Genomic DNA, 18,347 nt, shown 5'->3' with positions numbered 1-18,347 from the left:
CTAAATTTCAAATGAGTAAACAAAGTACAAGTCCCAGCATGTAAAGGGAAAATAACAGGTTTCAGTGGCCTTTACGACGCAGGGCCACTTGAAACTTGTAGCATAATAGTGAGATAAAGGACTTTGGGTATGCTTCTACAAACTTTTAAAAACATTTTTGGCAATTATATGGGGCTTAAAGTGCTGCCTATAAGACGTAACTATTGGCATGGCAAGTGAAGCTAGGAGACAGATGGGATGTGGGGGGGGGACACACATGCTGAGGATGATTTTTTATTTTTTTTCCCCACCCATTGTACACCCATGGCCGTTCTAATCCCAATAACGATTCTCGCACACTACCTGCCCCATCTCATCTAAAACATCCTCCCCCATGATCTCTCTGAGATAGCTCTCTGCTTTTAAGGGGAAGCCTGTGTTATTTCTAAGCAGCCTTCAGTAAGGTAATTGTGTATTTGCAACTATAAACCAGATTCTGGTGTGATCAAAATATCTCAGCCAAATGTGTATTCAAGCACTTGATTTATAATTGATTTATAATCGATATGTGTGTCCTTGAATCTGTTCCTTTCAACAAATTCCTGTTCATGAAAAGCATTGGCAAAGCCAATAGTTTGTGCTTTTGTATAGGCATTAGATGGGCATTTGCCAGGCACTGACATGACATGCTGAGGTAATAGCACCATTTGCCAGCTGTTGCCATCTTATGACCAGATAGTACCATTAAATCATTGAGAGAAAGGATTTAGGGTATGATTCTCTCAACGTTTTTACATTTTGGCCATGTGTTGGTACTTATAAGCCACAACTCCTAGCATGGGACGTGAAGCTAGGAGCGAGATGGGGAGTGAAGTGGTGGACACACATCCTGTGGGTATTGTTTGGATTTTTATTCACACAATGTCTACCCATTGCCATGCTAGTCCCTGCGACCATTCTCACTCATTACTTGCCCCATCCCATCTGAAATACTGTTGCCGCAGGATATCTTTGAACTAGTCTTGTGTTTTTAAGGGGAAGCCTATGTTATTTTTCTGAACATTCGCATGTAAGATAATGGCCAATTTGCAACTAGAAACTAGCTCTTGATGCACTTAAAATGTCTTAGGCAAGTGTGCCTTTGGGCACTTGATTTATAATCATTAAGGGGTTCCTTGCATCTGTTCCTTGCACTGAATTCCTATTAATAACAAGCATTGGCAAAGCCAATCGTTTTGACTTTTGTATAGGAATTTGCCGGACACTGTCATGATATACTGAGTTCCTAACATAATTTGCCAGCTGTTGCCATCTTATGGTCAAATAGTACCATTATGGCAGTGTCTGAAAAATGCCTTGTCGTTCCTACATAAAAGCCAAAACTGTTGGAGGCGCTTCAGTACACTGAAGATTACCACTTCTTAGTAGGGCTCCTGCACTTGCAACAGGAAAGGACTGCATTTCTCGGCAGAGATGATATTCGTTTAATGGGACTGTGGAAACCTTTCCTGCTGCAGTCCTGTACTTTTAATGGCGGTGCACGGCAAGACCTTTATTAGGAGGCCAGCTGCTGTTTTAATGGGGCAATACAAAGGTAAAGTGGCCTTTATTTGATCAAACTTAAAACCATACATGTGTTTTTTCTATTGTTTAGAAAAACAATCCACATTTTAAAAGCTGTCACTACTGGCAATACTGACCATTCAGAAGAATGCATCTGCTGATGTAGCACTTTTCAGTAAGGCAGCTATACTTTTAATGGGGCAGCACCATGCGGCCGGTATAGTTTTACTAAGACATTATGGCATTTCATTTCGAACAGGGCTTTTGCTACTGAAAATGTACCTTCACCCCACTGGGCCTCTGCACCAAGCATGTGGCAGGATAAAGAATCCTATTGTGTCTCGGCAGAGTGGCCATCGATTGAATAGGCATGGCCTCTGAAGTTGTTCCAGAGCAGGTATGTGCCACATTGGCAGGTATGTGTCACATTGGCACGGTGTACGAGCCACCTCTTTGCAACATCTGCATCTGATTCCATACAATCATTTGAGAAACATTCAGCATCTTGCAGCATAAGGTTCTAGTTTCATTGTGGGTCTTACCTGGTTGTACTCAGAATGAAAGGAGCGTGTCTCTCCTATGGTGGGTGGATGACGAAAGCAAGCCAGGAGCCCTTTATGTGTTACGTGCCTGCGTCCTGAACACTTGCATAATCACGTATACTAAGCCTCTACCGCTCCTAGACGTTGCATTCCTGTAACACACACTGCACAACACGGAGCAGCACAATCTATGGGAACGGGACAGGTTGCTAAGCTCCAATTCAATACAGTGAACATGATTGATGTTGCTTACTGACGTCATATACTTTACAAGACTGAGCCATTATCTATAGGATCTGTTACATTCTCTTTCTAACAGAGACCAGTCTCTATTCAGCCAGACCCAGACAGCGCCTTTGCCAGCTTCCTGGTGCAGTCCAGAGCAGTGCTGTATCGAACATTTCCTGAAGGGAACCCCGCCCTACTATGATCGCGTGCACATAAGGAATGTGTTCATTGGCTACATTCGCAGGTTCGGGAGCACTGGGATTGTTGCTAAGCCTCTATGTATTCGGCGAGGAGACACCTTTGTCCATCCCCGCCCCCACTATATAAATTCTTCCAGCATCACTGAGTATTATAGAACCAGTATATGGCTTTGGAGCGAATCATTATAGATTAACCTGTTGATTGCCTGAGACTCTACAAATCAAACACTTCCATTCATGACTGAGAGCTTCTCTGAGAACTTCTTTTCAGAGTTATGTGCTGTTAGCTGCCTGAACAATGAATTCCCAAGGGCATAAAGAGTTGTGAAAGAGGCGGAGAGCTCCCTACTGTTCTCCACAGTGAAAGGGGTGATTTGGAGGTCGGTTGGGCAGCAGCTCTTTCCCAGGAAAGTTAGGCACTTCAGACACCTCTGGAAATGAAACTATCCGCCTCAATCGGTTTAACGTATGGCGCTTTAGTGACCTTATGGGTATATATGTTATTTGATGAAAATAGTACATATAACACCCTCTCATATTTCTCGGCCAAGGAAATGAAATATACTCGGGCATCCTGCATGTTGATTACGTGTGTAATGGATTACTTACAACACAGGCATTTTTGGGGACACAATTGTATGTGATGTACAAGTATCCCATTGTGAGCTTTAAAAACATTGCACCTCACCTTTTTGGCCGAGTCTGTACATTTATTTTTTTATGCCTCTGTCTATATATATTAAAGTGAATATTTACAACTGGCCCTTTAAGACCTGCTGTTCTCTCAGCTAGCCATGCCTCACCTTCCCTTGTTTCATCTGTTGAGGGGCCTCTTCCTATACATTGTCCATAAAAATAAATATGCAATGTCAAGTACCTGCTTGTATACAATGTTGTGGGGTTTTTACTTGTTAAACATAATAACAAATAAATACACATCTGAAGTGTTCTTGTTAGCTTTGGCAGTACACATGCTAAAATTGAGCCGACACAAAGAAGATTCGAATTCACCCTGTAAAGCCTGTAAAGCTTTGCAACTATATACAATCCTTAAGAGAGACGTTTATCCAGCTCCTATTGTAATGTTTACTGTTTTTCTCTCTCTGAAAATAATTTAGATGGAATCGGAAGTTGTTAAACTGAAAACATGCCTGGAAAATATTCATAAGGTAAGTTGAACTAACATTTTGGAACCCATCGTCCATGCGCTGGTGTAACGGGCAATGCTTTTATTCTCACACATGTCCTCTATCACACCATGTGATGAACACCAGAGCCCTTCCAAACCTCGAAAATCAGCAGATTTCGTCCAAACACGACCTGTACATCTTTTCAGATCCACGCACTCACAGTACATGTTGCAAAGCTACTCAATGTCTCGAGACCTAAGAGGTTTTCTGCCATACGTTACTACGCGCATCATTTGACAACTCCACCATGACGCCAGTGTGTAGCGCAACATGTTCTTCCCTAGTCCCCTTCAACGTATCCGCCCCCCCCCCTCTCATCCTGTTCTTTTCACATTCCCTGGAAAAGGTTTCATCCAGCAGAACCTTTTGCATACCCTAAGCCTCCCTAAACATCTCCCCCACCACTCCTCACATTGCACATTGGTGGGGGTGGGGCGGGGTTCTTTTTCTGGGCAGTGCTTCTTTGTGGAAGGTTGTTCACTGTGATATGTGTGTAGTGGAATTTATATGTAAATAACTAGAATGATGATGCTAGAATATGCTCTTTTTAATTAAAGTGGCAATATGCAAACACGTAAGCATCTCTAGCCATAAATGTTTACTTTCAGAGAGTACTCTGCTCATGTGAAGAGTTCTCAAATAGTTCCTTGTAAGATGGATTGGCTCGTTCAGTCCTGGTTTTGGCTTTGCATTTTGGGACTTGTAGTGCTCAAGGAGGATAGCTCGGGGGCAACGCTCTCGCCTTGGAAGCAAGAGGACGCGGAACAACACAGGTTCCGCGCTTAGAAACCTCTGGGTATTACGCGCGTTATAAATAACCAATTATAATTTGTTATCATTGTTCCAGGGTGCAAATAGCGAAGAAGGAATGGATGGGCTTCCCACATCTGATGTGAGACACCTTGAGAACTCTGCACATGTCCTTCCAATGTGATCGCTTTAGGAATACAATGAAGGATTCTTTTTAAACGAATGTGGTGCATTCTCAATTTAGAAAAAATACGTACTTACAAGTTTTATTGGTGCTTCATTAAAGTCTGGGTGTATCTCTTGTGCAAAGAAAAAGAATCCCTAGAGAGAATTACCACAGTTGTAGGGGGCATTTCAAGAAATTGTAGCCAATTACTGAAATTCCATTCCATTCCATTCTCGGGCTGATAGCTCATGGTGACGTGCTCCCCTTGGAAGCAAAACGACACGAAGCAACACAGGTTCGATTCCCGGGTCCGCGCTTAGAAACCTCTGGGTATTAAGCGCGTTATAAATAACCTATCAGATCATATCATTATGGAATACCATTGGCAGTATTCCAGAAATATCACTTGCTGTCATTTTCTTTTTCTTTTTTCTATCCATTTCTACACTAGTATCGATGGGGGAAATGGATAGTGAGTAGTAGTGGTTCAAAATGTTGTAAAATGCTTCTGTGTACTACTGGTAAAGTGCCACCTATTGGATTGTTCGATGTGTTACTCTATTCAAGGGATTGTAGATTGTATGACTTTTACCCCCTTCTTTCAAATACTTTGCCCATTTCAACCCACTTCTTGAAACCCTTTCACTGGGGATACACCCAAATCCCACCCTACACTACTTCGAGGTTCCCTACTATGCTCCGCCCCTTATGCTAATTTGGGGAACATTGGAATGCTCTGCTAATGTAAATATTCACTGGCATCCAGTTACCTTGAATCATTTAGAATGCTGCTGCCTCCCTGCAGCCACCTACCACCGGCATGAAAAGTGGCCTCCACCGCTGTGTGAGTAGGACACGACCGACCGTGTTTACTGGGACATACTTGCGCACGACTGCTGGTTGCTGAAGCACACTAATCAATCTCCCTACAAATGAAAACTGTGGATACGGGGATGGGGGCCTGTTGTTAAGACCTTTGCACATCTTGTCTTGCTCCAGGCTTTCATTAAATGAGCACATGCACGGTCACTCTCATTCCCTTACACTCTGTGTCATGCATGCTCACAATTCATGGCAACTGAATAGTTAAGTGTACTCACATTACGAAGCCTTGCTGTGGGCTTTGCACTGCCATTCCCACTCTCTCTCTTATTCACCCATTCACTTACACTCCTCTTTTTATAACCCTACATGCTCATAATGATACATTCACACATCTCCCCCACTCCCATCCATCAACCTCTCTCCCTCTCTCCCTCTCCCTCTCTCTCCATCTCTCCCTCTCTCTCCCACCTCCCCCCCCCCCCCCGTTCTGTTTGCTTTTCCCTCGACAAATGCCCCCATCTCCCTAAATGTGTTTGCATGCATGGACTCAAAAAATGTTTTGCTATAAAACAACTAAAACTATTGGCTTTGTCAATACGTGTTTGCTAAAAGGCTCAGTACCATTTAAGGATCAGTAATATTTTTCAGACAAGTTCTGTTGCATTAAACCGGTCAACTGCTATTTAAGGAGATACATACTTTACAAAGGTTTACAATTATCAGATGGTTGATGCCCAAAGGATGTAAACATCAGGAGCACATTGGATACCCCTCTATAGAGTGGTGGGTGGACCCAGAAGGCACTTCCAGGTGTTTGGATCTGCTGGGTAAAAAGACATGTAGAAATACAGTGGGGGTCATCTTGACCGTGCCCTAAAATTGCACAAAGAGACCATGAACGCTTGCACAGAAGTAGTCATCCGTGCAATTTGGATTGCTTTTATGAAAGGGTGGTAATTATGCATGGAACATTAGCACACAGAGGTTTCCATGCAGAATTACAACCAAGTCACAAACCCCATCTTAAATATTGCCCACGACGTCCATACATTGCAGACAATATTTACAGGAATACCACCTGATTTTTGCAGATGCAGAATTCTGTTTGCATTCCAATTTCTCTGCTTGCAGTAAAATCAATGCCAGCAGAGATGCATGTGAAGTTGCTACACGGCACAGCTGGGGAGGTGGATTCAGACTTTGTGCACTGCCGCCAGCTTCATGCAGGAAATGCACCAACATTGCAATTTACTGGCAGAGAACTGCTTCCACCACCGCCTGTTTCAAAATGACCTTGAGTGTGTCCCAGAGAATTTGTAAAGGGTTGTGTGATGAAGTCCCCTGACCTCCGTGGGTCGCTGGGAGACTCACAGGCTGGGTTCCACCCGAACCAGTGAAAGATGGGTCTGGGGGGGGGGGGGAGGGGTGCCGAATAAGGAGGATGCCTGGGTCACGCTCCCTTGGTATTTATTGCTTGGCAGGGGCCAGTCAACCTTAATCCCACCAGACCCCTTCTCTAAGCTGATGATCCCAAGACCTCCCTCACAGACCATAAAAATCCGAGAGTAGGTCCTTTGCAGAGCCAGGAAAGCCATTTGAAACCGCAAACCCACTTTTCACAAGTTCCTTAAGCATCACCCCAGTCTGCAGACCCATCCTCGACATAAGCAGACCTGTCCATGAATCCATGAAGATAATGGCAAGGCTTACTTTGGGAGTTAGGGTGATTCTATACTTGCATCAGCATGCAGACTTGTTTCATGCACAGGCAGCTTTGTGTGACCTGGCATACACATACACACATGAAATCAAAGATGGTCACATAGATGTTCACCAAGGGTGATATAGATTTAGACTGGTCCCCTCACCTCAACTGATTCCAGATGAGGCTGGCAGCAACACCCAATCCCAGCCCTCCAACAATGGGGAATCGCAACTGTAGACCCTCAACAATAGTCCCACAGAGGGGAGGTGGGGCTTCCTATATGAGTCAAGCAGCCCAGTCTGTCAGTGTGGGTTGGCGGAACAGGAGGCTTGAGCTTGTTGCAGCTGAGCAGGAGCTGAAGGGGGAGACTTTGGTGAAGGTTGGCAGGTGGGGAGAGGCAGAAAAGGTGGCGGCTGGAGGGACAGCAGGAGCAGGAGTGGTGGCAGAAGGTGAGAGGAGGAGGTGACCTCCTCGGAGAGGAAGGAGGTGGTGAGATCAGAAGGGAAAGAAGTGGTAAGACCAGAAGGACGGGGGTGGTACTAGTGACAGGAATGGTGGAGCTGGTAACAGCTAAGGTGGAGGTCATTAAGGAGGTGATAGTGTAAGAGTTGGAGGAGAGCCTACTTGGTGGGGAGGGTCCATGAGCAGCCCAATCAGCCATAGAAGGGATGACAATGAAAATGGGCCAATGGGGGACAGAGAGGAGGTGTTGGTGGCAAGAACAGCTTGAGAGCATTGAAAGGAAATGGTAACAGCAAGAATAGTATAAGGTGGAAGAGACGAGATGGTAGCCACCAAAGAAGCCCAAGGTTGTAGATGGGAGATGGTGCTGTCAAGAGGTCTCACAGGATGTGGTGATGATAATGGCATGGTGGTAGAGAAGAGGTGGTAGTTGCGAGAATAACCGAGTTGGCAAAGTGGAGGAGTTGGCAACAAGAATAGCCGAAGGGGGTAGGAGGGCAGGTCATAGCAACCATGGCATCACAAATAAATTAGGGGAAAGGAGGTGGTGGTAACAAGGACAGCCTGAGATCACAGCAAGGAGGCGGTGGCCAAGTGCGGGTTGGGAAATGCTTGCGGATAAGGGGGAGAATGTGCTCAAAGAAGTAAAGAAAGAGGAGGCATCTAAGGAAAAGGAGGTTGGATATAGAAAATAGGTGGGATTAGAGACATCACAGGAGAGGAAGAGAAAATAAGTGAGGTGTAAGAATTGCCTTATGCATGTGAGAGGTGGGGGAAGAAAGATCCAATTGAGCAAAGAAACTGAGACTTTATTAAGGATTAATCCGCGAGGCAGAGTACTAAGGAAAAATCAGATTGCTTGAAGAGGGGGACCTGGTAAGTCTTTAGGGAAGTCTTGGCAGCTGGGGAGGTTCCATTGAGGGTGAGGGAACCTAGTGATAGATAGATGGAGGACATGCTGAAGAAGAAAGGCAAGTAGGGAGAGATCCTTCTACCTCTCTCCTCGCTGACCCCTTCATCTTCTCATCTTGGAAGAGACGCGAAGCATATTACAGGCTATACACGGGTTAGACATGGGGTATGGTACCAGAGAGCGCACATAAAAAGCCTGGACTGAATAAAAGGGTTTTGGTCACTGTTAAGCTGCAAAGTCAGAAGAAGTGAAGTAACTTCCATCTTCTGAACTGTATGGACAACTGTTGCTATGAAGGCTTAACAACCTCACAGATGGAGAGAAAGAGAGAGACAGGCAATCTCTTTTGATTTCTCTTTTGCGAAGATTCCTGCTTTTGAATTTGTTGATCGCTATGTGTGCGCACACCCAAATGAAGTTTTAGAATAACAGTGCTAGGTGATGGCCTCCATCTTGATTCCAGGTGCCCTACATGTCCGTTACCAAACCTAGATTGGGATGGGAAAGTGTGCCTGACATGTAATCCCACAGGCCCATAGTAGACACAAGTGGCATTTGAGGCTAAGGCCTAGCAGGCCAGTTGAAAAGGGTGAGTTGCATCTGGACATTTAGTTTGTGAAACAGGTGAAACGCCTACTATAATGAATAAATAAGATTCCTGCAATATGTGTAATATTCAATGAGAGGAGATAGCATTACTAAACTACACCCCTGGCAACAGGCTCCCAACCTTTCCGACTAGTCTGGCAACTTTGTTTAATGTATAAGTTCACATCCTGGCTCCTAGCCAGGCGCACCTCTGTGATATGCCCCCTGAGATGCCTTAATTCTCTTAGAGTTAGGATGTCCTCGAGCAAGTAACTATGCGCAGTTGTCCGTGTGTGCAATACGTCTTGCGCAAATGCCCCTCGCTGTGTTAAAATTCGGCACTGAGTCACACATCTAAACTTAGTCCCTGCGAGCGAATGGCACACTGACGTTGCTATATAAGGTTGGGCTTGTGTTTGCCTTGTGAATAGCATGGGCAGCAGTGCCAGGACCAGGGATGGCCAGATACCTAAATGATGTCTAGTATTCTTGAGTGGATTCCACATCTTGAGGGAAAATCCTAAAAATGTCCTGGGAAAGTTGAATGCAGCGACCGCCAATCACCAACGATTTGTGAATTGACAACGCAGTGCTCTCTTCCACTGATCTATTGTATTTGTAGCTGGGTGCCAAGCCTCAAGGATCTCCTGTGTCCGGGGAATGCCTTGCTGCCTGTTCCAGAATGGGCTTGACATCAAGTGAGTGGAGCACCAGATACCACGAGCACCGGTAACGGACACCAGGAAAGTCAAATAACAAGTAAGAAACATGATAAGCATCATTCAGACTTGAGAAGCCCAAGTCTTACATGAACTGCAACCACTGGGCATTGACTGCATCCATCAGGGCCAATAATGGTGCCAATCCACACAGCTGCACTGAACCCCAGCAGTTCATCATCTCCTCTGAAGCGGCCTCTTCTCCAGTGGGTCTTCAGTCATGCCGCATGAATGCCCAACCTTGTCATCGCCATCGGAAGCGCTGCAGCCCAAGCGCTCCTGTAAGGGACTGGATGCAGTTGAGCGGATTTAGGATCCGGAGCCACCCCTGGGGTAATGACAAGTTTATCTGGTATCTAAAGTATCTGCATTACTTTGGACATTGCTGGTAACTTTAACAGGTAGAATCACAATCTTTGGAGAATGAAAGTCTCTTCTTCATAAAGTTGGCCAGCCTGTGACCTGCAGAACCTTCTACTTGCCTTCTCAGCAAATAAAGTAGTATTTCTATAACATCGTGTGTGTGTGTGTAAGTGTGTGTGTTATGCTATAGCATACACACATGAATACTCTTCTAAACGTTGCCCTTGACTGTTCAGACATTGCTACCACAAGGTGGTCCAGGCACAGCTGGTGGGAAACCCTTTTGCCTAGCTGCGGTCTGCCCCTGTCATTCCCTGAACATAGGGAGGAGAGGAACAGAGCTGTCACAGGGTGAGGTGAGGCCCGGGGCAAAAAATTTGGTGAGGCCCCTTCATTTTTTGCACTTGGCCAGTGGCACCGTAAATAAGTGAAGAGAGAAATCTCTACGGGAAGAACTCGAATATGGTTTATTTTTATGACTGCAAATCAACTAAAGCAAAGCCATGTTTCTAAGCTGCAGAAAGGTATATTCCAGACTTGGTTTTGCATCATACGCATTAAATATAGATTTGCATGCATTTTATTTTTAGAAGGGACTTTCTTAAGTAACTTGAATTACAACTCAATATATCTGTCAAAAATGTTATAAATGAACACATGCCACCGAGCTTTCACCGCAACTTCTACTTTCGAACTTTCTTCTCTGCAAATGAAGAAATAATTCTTTTGTAGTCAATTTTGGAAGCCAGTGCATTTTCAATTGACAAAATTGATAGGCTATTTAATCTCTCTTGGCCCATTGTTGACCGTAGGTAGTTCTTGATTAATGACAGTTTGCTAAAGGAAAGTTCCCCTGTAGCAACACTAACTGGGATTGTTAGAAAAATCCAAAGTCCTATACACACCTGTGGAAATAAATGTTCCACATTTTCCTTGTATATTGTGTTCAATAAATGTAGAGGATCAAAAAACTCCCCCTTGGGTACTATTCAAACAGTCTGTCACAAAAGGAATGAACTGCCATTTGCGACTATGGCCACTTTTTCATTGGTGCCCAAGACAATTATTTGCCCCAGTCCTACCCTCGTAACGGACCTGCCTAGGAGACAGGTGTGCCGTGCCCCCCCCCACCCCTTCGTTCATCCTCCAATCGTCGAATGTTGAACAATGCTTTTAAAAATCCTGCATAGGCAGCCACTGCCCAGTCTCCAAGTCTGCCATAGTGATGTGTATGGCAGGTCACCCAATCCCTATGCTTTCCTCCACTGCCTCCATTACGAAAATTGCTCCAAAAGACCGAGAAAACCTCTTTAAGCCAATGTAATTTAGTATGGATTGGGTTAATGCAGCCATGTCTATTCAGGCCTGCAATAAGTCTAGCATGTTAGTTGTGAAAAGGTTGCATTTGGGAGAGATTTGAAAAGGGGAGCCCTAAATACAGAGCATTGTCATAGTCAAGACGAAGCAAAGCATTTGGCACTGTTGAAAGTAGTGAATGCATTATCTTCAAGGGCTTATTAGAAATACATATTTATATCAACTAAACCTGTGAAGATGTGCTCAGTTGCTTGAATGTTCCACATCCCGGTTTCACCATTTAAACAAAGTGTGTGATCCTGGGCAGATACTTTAATCACACTGTGTCTTATCTGCAGCTCTGTGATGCACTTCAGAGCGTATGTTAATATATCATGCTGTTATTTAAATAAAGCCTGACTACAGAGTTGCTGCATATATAACAATACCTATACACTCGACACAACTGTTGGCTTTGTCCGTGTTTGTTTTTAACAGAACTTCAGTTCAAGGAACAAATATAAGTCAAGTGGCTGAAGGTGGTGGTCAGTCATTTTTTTCGAAAAAATAAAGTCGAATGACAAAAATGTGGAAAAAAAATGTCGAAAAAAAGTCGAATGTATTCTTTTTTTATTTATATGTATTTTTTGGGTTGGGTATGTAAAAAAAAAAAAAGGGGAAAAATAAAAAGAAAATAGAAAAAAGGGGGTTGGGGGGAACCCCCCCCCCCCATTTAAAAAAAAAAGTATTAATCAAAAAAATGCGACTATTTTTTTCAACATTTTTTTTTTTTCGACATTTTGACTTTCGACTTTATTGTTTTAAAAAAAATGACTATAAACCGCTGAAGGCATCATAGGGAAAGACATTTTTATTACACCAGTAGCACAGTCATAGTTGCAATTAAGCCATTAGCTTTCAGACTGCTTAGAACTAACATTGACAGGTTTGATGTTACTGCTTGATAGAACTGGGTCAAAGATCTCAGGGGGATTTGTTTTTTATGTGGAGGGGCAGGTGTTAGTGTTGGCGCAATACTGCGCTGCGCATTAATCAAGTGCCTGCAAGTGAACACAGGAGACTTGCATTCCTTTATGATAGACAGGAATATGTGCATGGGAAACCAGAAGCCATTTCCTCCTCAGGCGGGACTGCCAGCGCCTCGCGGTCAAATTTGGAGGCTCTGCACATGACTATAGGACTTGTGGAGGTTGCCAACATTAAAGAGCACCAGTGTTTAGGCGCTAGAAGCGAGTGGGAGGTGGGAGCACAAGGTGGGGCAGGAGTTGCAGTGAGCTGTGAGCAAGAAGGAATGCACTGGGAAACAAGGGAGGAGAGATAAAGAGGGGCCAGACCACCATGGGTGCACTTGTAGACAATATTGAGAATGTGGAGAAGAAGGTGAGGGTCAAAAGCAAGAAGCGAGATAGATAGAAGAGAGTGAGTGATAGAGGTGCGTGCTGAGAGAAAAAGAGGAGGGTGGTGGCACACCTTGCCAATTTCTTGGACAAGGTAACAGGGCCATCAGACCATCCATTGCGGTAGTGATTGTATACATATCACAACATAATGGGACATTACGGCGCACAGCATTGAACTAGCTGGTGGGCTGCCAATCAAACTAGCTGGTGGGCTGCCAATCATGCACCCTAAGTCCTTGTGACTGCAGTCGGGCTAGTGCTGTTTAGGGGGTGCCGCGTGAGTCTTACCATTCCATGCACTCCCTCCTCACCCACGAAACTATGCTGCTGCCAGGGGTTGAACTATTTTAATCACTGCCGTGATTAAGAAGAAAGGAAACCTGCGAACGGCAACACGTACTTCTCATATCGTGTGCTGTGACGCCAACGCCGTGAAAGACACCCGCACTCTTAATATGGCGACCACTGTCTCCCAGAAGAGTGAGGGGAATGCATGCAACGTTTTCCGAAAGTCACTAGTCGTGTAATTGTTTTTCAACATACCAGACGTACCTATAAGTCACACCAGCATTTTAGTTAAAAATGAAATATTCCTGCTCCAAATGATCCCACTGCTTTAATTGGTTTAATGGAAAGTTACATGATTTGAACCAGCGTTTTAATATCACCGCGTTTTTTATACATTGCTGCGTTCTGAAACATGAAGGCACAGGGTGGTATAGGCACAACAAGGCCCTAGCAGAAAGATATGCCATCGAAATGAAGCACGCAAACTGATTACGGCGCGAGCACGCAGAGACTGGGCACACAGAAATGGGATCGGGAGAAAGAGAGAGATGTGCAGAGCAGAGGGAGACTGCTGGATTCAGAGAGCAAGATAGACAGATAAGGAGAAATGGCACAGCGGACCGGTGGGGTATCAGATACAAAGATACAAAGGGGGAGGAACTTGGAAGGCAGAAGCATGGAGAATGGATTGAAAGAAGGTGGAGAAACGGCTAATGGTGCGAGGCAGCGAGAGAGCACAAGAGCGGCGGCAGTCCAATGCAAGAAATATACAGTCCAAGAAGCTTCCCATGGCACTGTATTGCGCCAACCCACAGAACAGGTATAAGAGTGAACTACTAGCGAGGAGAACCAGACAAGTCTGTGGCTCAACCCCATCCACAAGCCACTCCATATTTCCTGCAACTTTATAGTCAAACGCCCATGTCTGACCACTGCGGAACACATACAAGACCCAACTGGCCATCAGCAACAGACCATTCTGTGACTCAGACCCATTCACAGGCCCCTTCCTATTTCCTGCAACTTTATATTCAAAGGCCCATGTCTGACCACTGCCATGTCTGCACAAAGGTGCACGGAATGGCTCATGGCACCTGAAGTCTCTCCCACCAATCAACACTCAAGGCAATACTTTGTGGGACAACCTGGGTCGGACTCGGACTAGTACCTGATTGTGCAGGTGCGGGCGGCACTGCTGTTAGGCTGGCTGCTCTGCTGTGGGCCTGTGCACTGGCGGGCCGGCCTCTGACTCACCTGGTGGTCGGTGGTTCTCCTGTGGGCACTCACTGGCGGCCTCCGACTTGCCTGGTGGTGGTCCTACTCCTGGTGTGCAGTGCGGCTCAGCTGGTTGCCTGGCTCTGCTCTCAGTCTCTGTAGAGTGTCTGTGCCCGCTGCTATGCGCTGTGCTGGTGGCCAAAATCATGCCTAGGGTCAGAGGCCCAAGGCAAATATAGTCAATCACGTCGGTGTGAGTGACGTGTGAGTGACGTGAACCTGGCGGCAGGGAGTCTATGTCAGGCGGGCTGCAGCTGATTTTTCATTGGCCCCCTGGCCCGCCCTGTTGTTGTTTCAACTTCTGCTGCAGCCCCCCCCCAACCCCAGGCACAAGTTGCTTTCAACTTTGCAAAGAAGTGCAAACAATTTGTTGTTACTTCCTGCAAAGTTGAAAGCAACTGAGTGTTAAATGTGTCACTGCCGCAGAAAGTGCCGGGTGCGGGCCCGGGCCCAGCCAGCTCTCAGCAGGTAGGCAGGCTGCCCCGCACGGGCCAGCCCCCCAGGGTCAGAAGGTATTAGTGTGTTACTATTGCTTTTGCAATAGCTCAATCAGACAGTGCAGAGTCAGTCAAGTCAACAACTGAGTCGGCCCGAGCGAGCACCATACGGTGCCGGCCCCACTGCAGTAGCGGCAGGGCCCCGCTGGTGGCCACCGTCCGTACTTAATGAATTTGATGCATAAATGCATCTCATATGCATGCATCATAAAATTATGATGCATGCATGAATCTGCAATAATCAAAGCAAGGTAACAACATATGTAGTGTTAGCTTGCTTTGAATGATGAATTATGCTGCAGTCTGACGCTGCAGACAATGCCTCCTGCTGCCCAGCCCAGGCCCAGCCCATCATGACACTTCCTCTGGCCGTGGAGTGCTGCGAGCGAGGCAAGCAGAGCTGATTTGCTCGGATCGCATCGGGGAACGGGTCGGGCCACCCGCCTGCTGCAGGCAGCGCCGCAGCATGTTGCACACACCACCCACACACTGTGACTGCAGTGGTGGCAGGCTAAGCCAGCCAATCACATAGTCTCATACAGAGACAATTTAGTCAAAGGGCAATACAGAAAAAAAATGTATTTAAAAAAAAATATTAAAAAAAAAGTAAAAAAATAAAAAATAAAAGACAAACGCAGCCGCGAGGCCCCCCCCCTCGTGACGGCCCTGGAGAGGAACATTCTAATAATCGAAAGAAAATGTATTCCCTGCATCAGTAACAGAATCCAAGGCTAGATGGATCAGAAGAACCATCTACATCCCTAGCCAGAGACAAAAGACTCCATCCCAGAGCCCCTTTCCCTCGGCAGCCTCAGCCGTGCACTCGAATCCCTGTAGAAGGGATACTTGGCTTGAAGAAGGAGTATGCAAAGTCCCAGGATGTTGAAAGGAGGGTACTGGTGGCTGCGGCCACACCACTGCAGAGCCCGGGATCCTTTTGGTGTGAGGCAATGCTTCTACGGGCTGTAGATCCCACAGTGGGCTAGGACATGCCATGACTGCGCACCAGGTGCTTAGAGTGGATAAATGAACTATTGCATTGCACAACCAACACCAGGTGGAATTACCAAGTAGGGTTGTAGGCCACTGGTGGTAAGGGAAAGGAACTGGCAATCCCACAATGGTCACTGGCATGCAGCCAGGGTGAGGCTGGGTTACTAAAGTTCATGTGGCCTCTGGGTCGTCCAGTACCACCAGAATACACAAAAGTCTCCATGCTTTTAAAAAAAAAAACATTTTTTAATGAAACCATGCCAAATAATATCCTTAACTTCGTCGTTAAATAGGCTAGTTCCTTAAATACACAAGCCTAAGCATTCAACAATTTTCCAACTTAATGTAAGCAATTCTCATGGTATTACATCCACTGAAACTTTCGAAATAGAACCAGAAATTCATGTTAAGCTTTCGGGCAGTTCTATTAGCATCAAACACTGCCTTTTGATAATGTTGCACGCAGCAGGTCCAAAGCTTCACTTTTAAGGGAAATATGATCATTACATTCAACCCCCCCTTTAATAATCAGCACAGATGTTCTTCTCAGGCACCATTCATAGGATGCATCCATAGATGAAAATAGTGGCAATAGCCATGATCTTCATTTCATACAAAACCCTCTGTTGTCAGCATCCACCACCTTAATTCTATACTTCTGAGGAAACGCTGCTGATTCCTAAGCCTCCGATTGCATAACAAAGCTCTTATACTTTGTAACACCTCAAAATATTTCGTCCAGCAGCTTATCGTGTTTATTTAAATTCTTGAAATTGACTGGTGTGAGCCCCGATTTAGTAAATCACATGAACTCTGATTCCGAAAGCTATTTAGCATCTTCTCTCTCATAGAAGAAGGCAAGCTTGGGGAATTGCTGATACCAAACCAGGAACTTATCAGAGCAGTTAAGAAGGAAGGTCAGAGTATGTGAAGTTCCCTGGAATATAGCTTTAGGGCTGCAAAGATGACGCGTCACCAACAAAGTGATCCAGGCTTGGTCCTCCATTACCTCCCGAACCTGTGTCCATTACCTGCAGCCCAGCCAGCTAATCCCCTCTTGCCACGTGCTTCCAAGTCCTAGATTCCTTTGCTTCTGTTTCTGATCACATGTCCATTGTCCTGTCTGTTTTTGTGCGCCCTGAGGCCTTCGGGCGATTTGGCGCGTTACTAAAAATTTAAATAAATAAATAAATAAGTGTACCCTTAACATCCTATACTTCTGAATGGATCCATACCGCTGTACTCTATTACTGTAGCTGCTTGTTCTACAGCATGATGTTGCTTCACAGTTAGGTGGCTTGATGTATGTAAAACCCAGCGCATAAACACAGACATATACCTAATGTACTCTTATTTTCCTAGCAGGGGTGTGTAAGAGGTGCTACTGGTGTCTTCCTTAAGAATAAGCCCCTTAACTTGCATAGACCTTGACAGTTGGTCACAGAAATCCGATTGAACCAGTATTGCTGTAATCCATAATTTTTGGAGCAGACTCAAATACAAAGGACCTCATTATAAGTTTGATGGTGCAGGAACAAAGTGGTGGTAATTTGTTACCGCCGCCTCTTTGGGTAGAATCAGAATTACCACCGTTTTCGCCACAAGAGCTAGTTATATTAATTTGGAGGTAAAGTGGAGGATTTGCCTGCAGCAACAAACTGGTGGTAAATCCATCACTTTACCTCCGAAAATAGTTGAGTGTACTATGCGCTAAATGCGCTGGTCGTGCATCCACCAAAAATCCTGTCGACTATAAAAGTGGGGATTTACACCACTCCACCACCACTTGCAATTCTGTAGTAAGCCCCACGGCACCAAGTGGCAGAAATGGTAATTGTGTTTGGCGGTAATTCAGTCACTAATTCCCTCCCATTGGAGATGCTGTTGCTGCATTACACCCGGCGCTGTCACGTGACACACCCCACTCCATCTCTCCAGGGCCTCCTCGCCCTAGGTATCCCAATCTAAGGGTGACCCATATAAGGGCATTGTACCTTCTCTGTCCCAGTTCCCGCCTGCAGCACGTCTACCTGCCATTACTCATTCCTATTCTAATCTGACCTCTCTCCCTTCTTACTCTGCTAACTTCAGTATTCTTACTGTTCTGATCAATTTGCAAACATCTTTTCCTCATGTCTGCTCTAATTACCCCACATCAGTTCTAATTTATGCATGCTCTTATACGTTACTTTGCTTTACTCTACTTGTTCTGTTGGTCATATTAGTTTATTTTTTCCCTCTCTGATCGAATGACTTCTCCATACCTGTTCATGGTTCATCTCGACCACCTTCCAATCCCACTTCTTTTAATCTTGTTTACCCCAGCATTTCTACATCCCTTCTCTCTCTCTTCAGTCTCCATTGGTTCCATTTGCAATAAATCA

The 18,347-nt window shown here is 45.3% G+C and overlaps 1 protein-coding gene and 1 long non-coding RNA gene across 6 annotated transcripts in view; one reads left to right on the top strand and one right to left on the bottom strand.

Annotated features, from left to right (window-relative positions):
- The window catches only part of LOC138492152 (uncharacterized), a 181,652-nt gene that overhangs the window by 78,102 nt on the left and 85,203 nt on the right, over positions 1-18,347 (bottom strand). The window lies entirely within an intron of this gene.
- LOC138492150 (synergin gamma-like) overlaps positions 1-18,347 on the top strand; it is a 102,303-nt gene that overhangs the window by 43,657 nt on the left and 40,299 nt on the right. For 2 of the 5 annotated variants that reach the window (XM_069619150.1, XM_069619154.1), the window contains exons 2-3: positions 1,802-1,939; positions 3,631-3,681. In XM_069619150.1, the coding sequence (XP_069475251.1) occupies positions 1,913-1,939; positions 3,631-3,681 (78 nt within the window). In that variant the 5' untranslated portion in view covers positions 1,802-1,912. Of the gene's footprint in view, positions 1-1,801; positions 1,940-2,444; positions 2,557-3,630; positions 3,682-18,347 lie in introns of those variants that run through there. The other 3 variants (XM_069619151.1, XM_069619152.1, XM_069619153.1) reach the window with 2 other exon arrangements.

This window comes from Ambystoma mexicanum, chromosome 10 (assembly GCF_040938575.1).
Source record: "Ambystoma mexicanum isolate Mex_15411 chromosome 10, UKY_AmexF1_1, whole genome shotgun sequence".
Lineage (NCBI taxonomy): Eukaryota > Metazoa > Chordata > Amphibia > Caudata > Ambystomatidae > Ambystoma > Ambystoma mexicanum.
The sequence above is the reverse complement of the archived record's forward strand: the minus strand, read 5'-3'. Positions and strand labels throughout refer to the sequence as shown.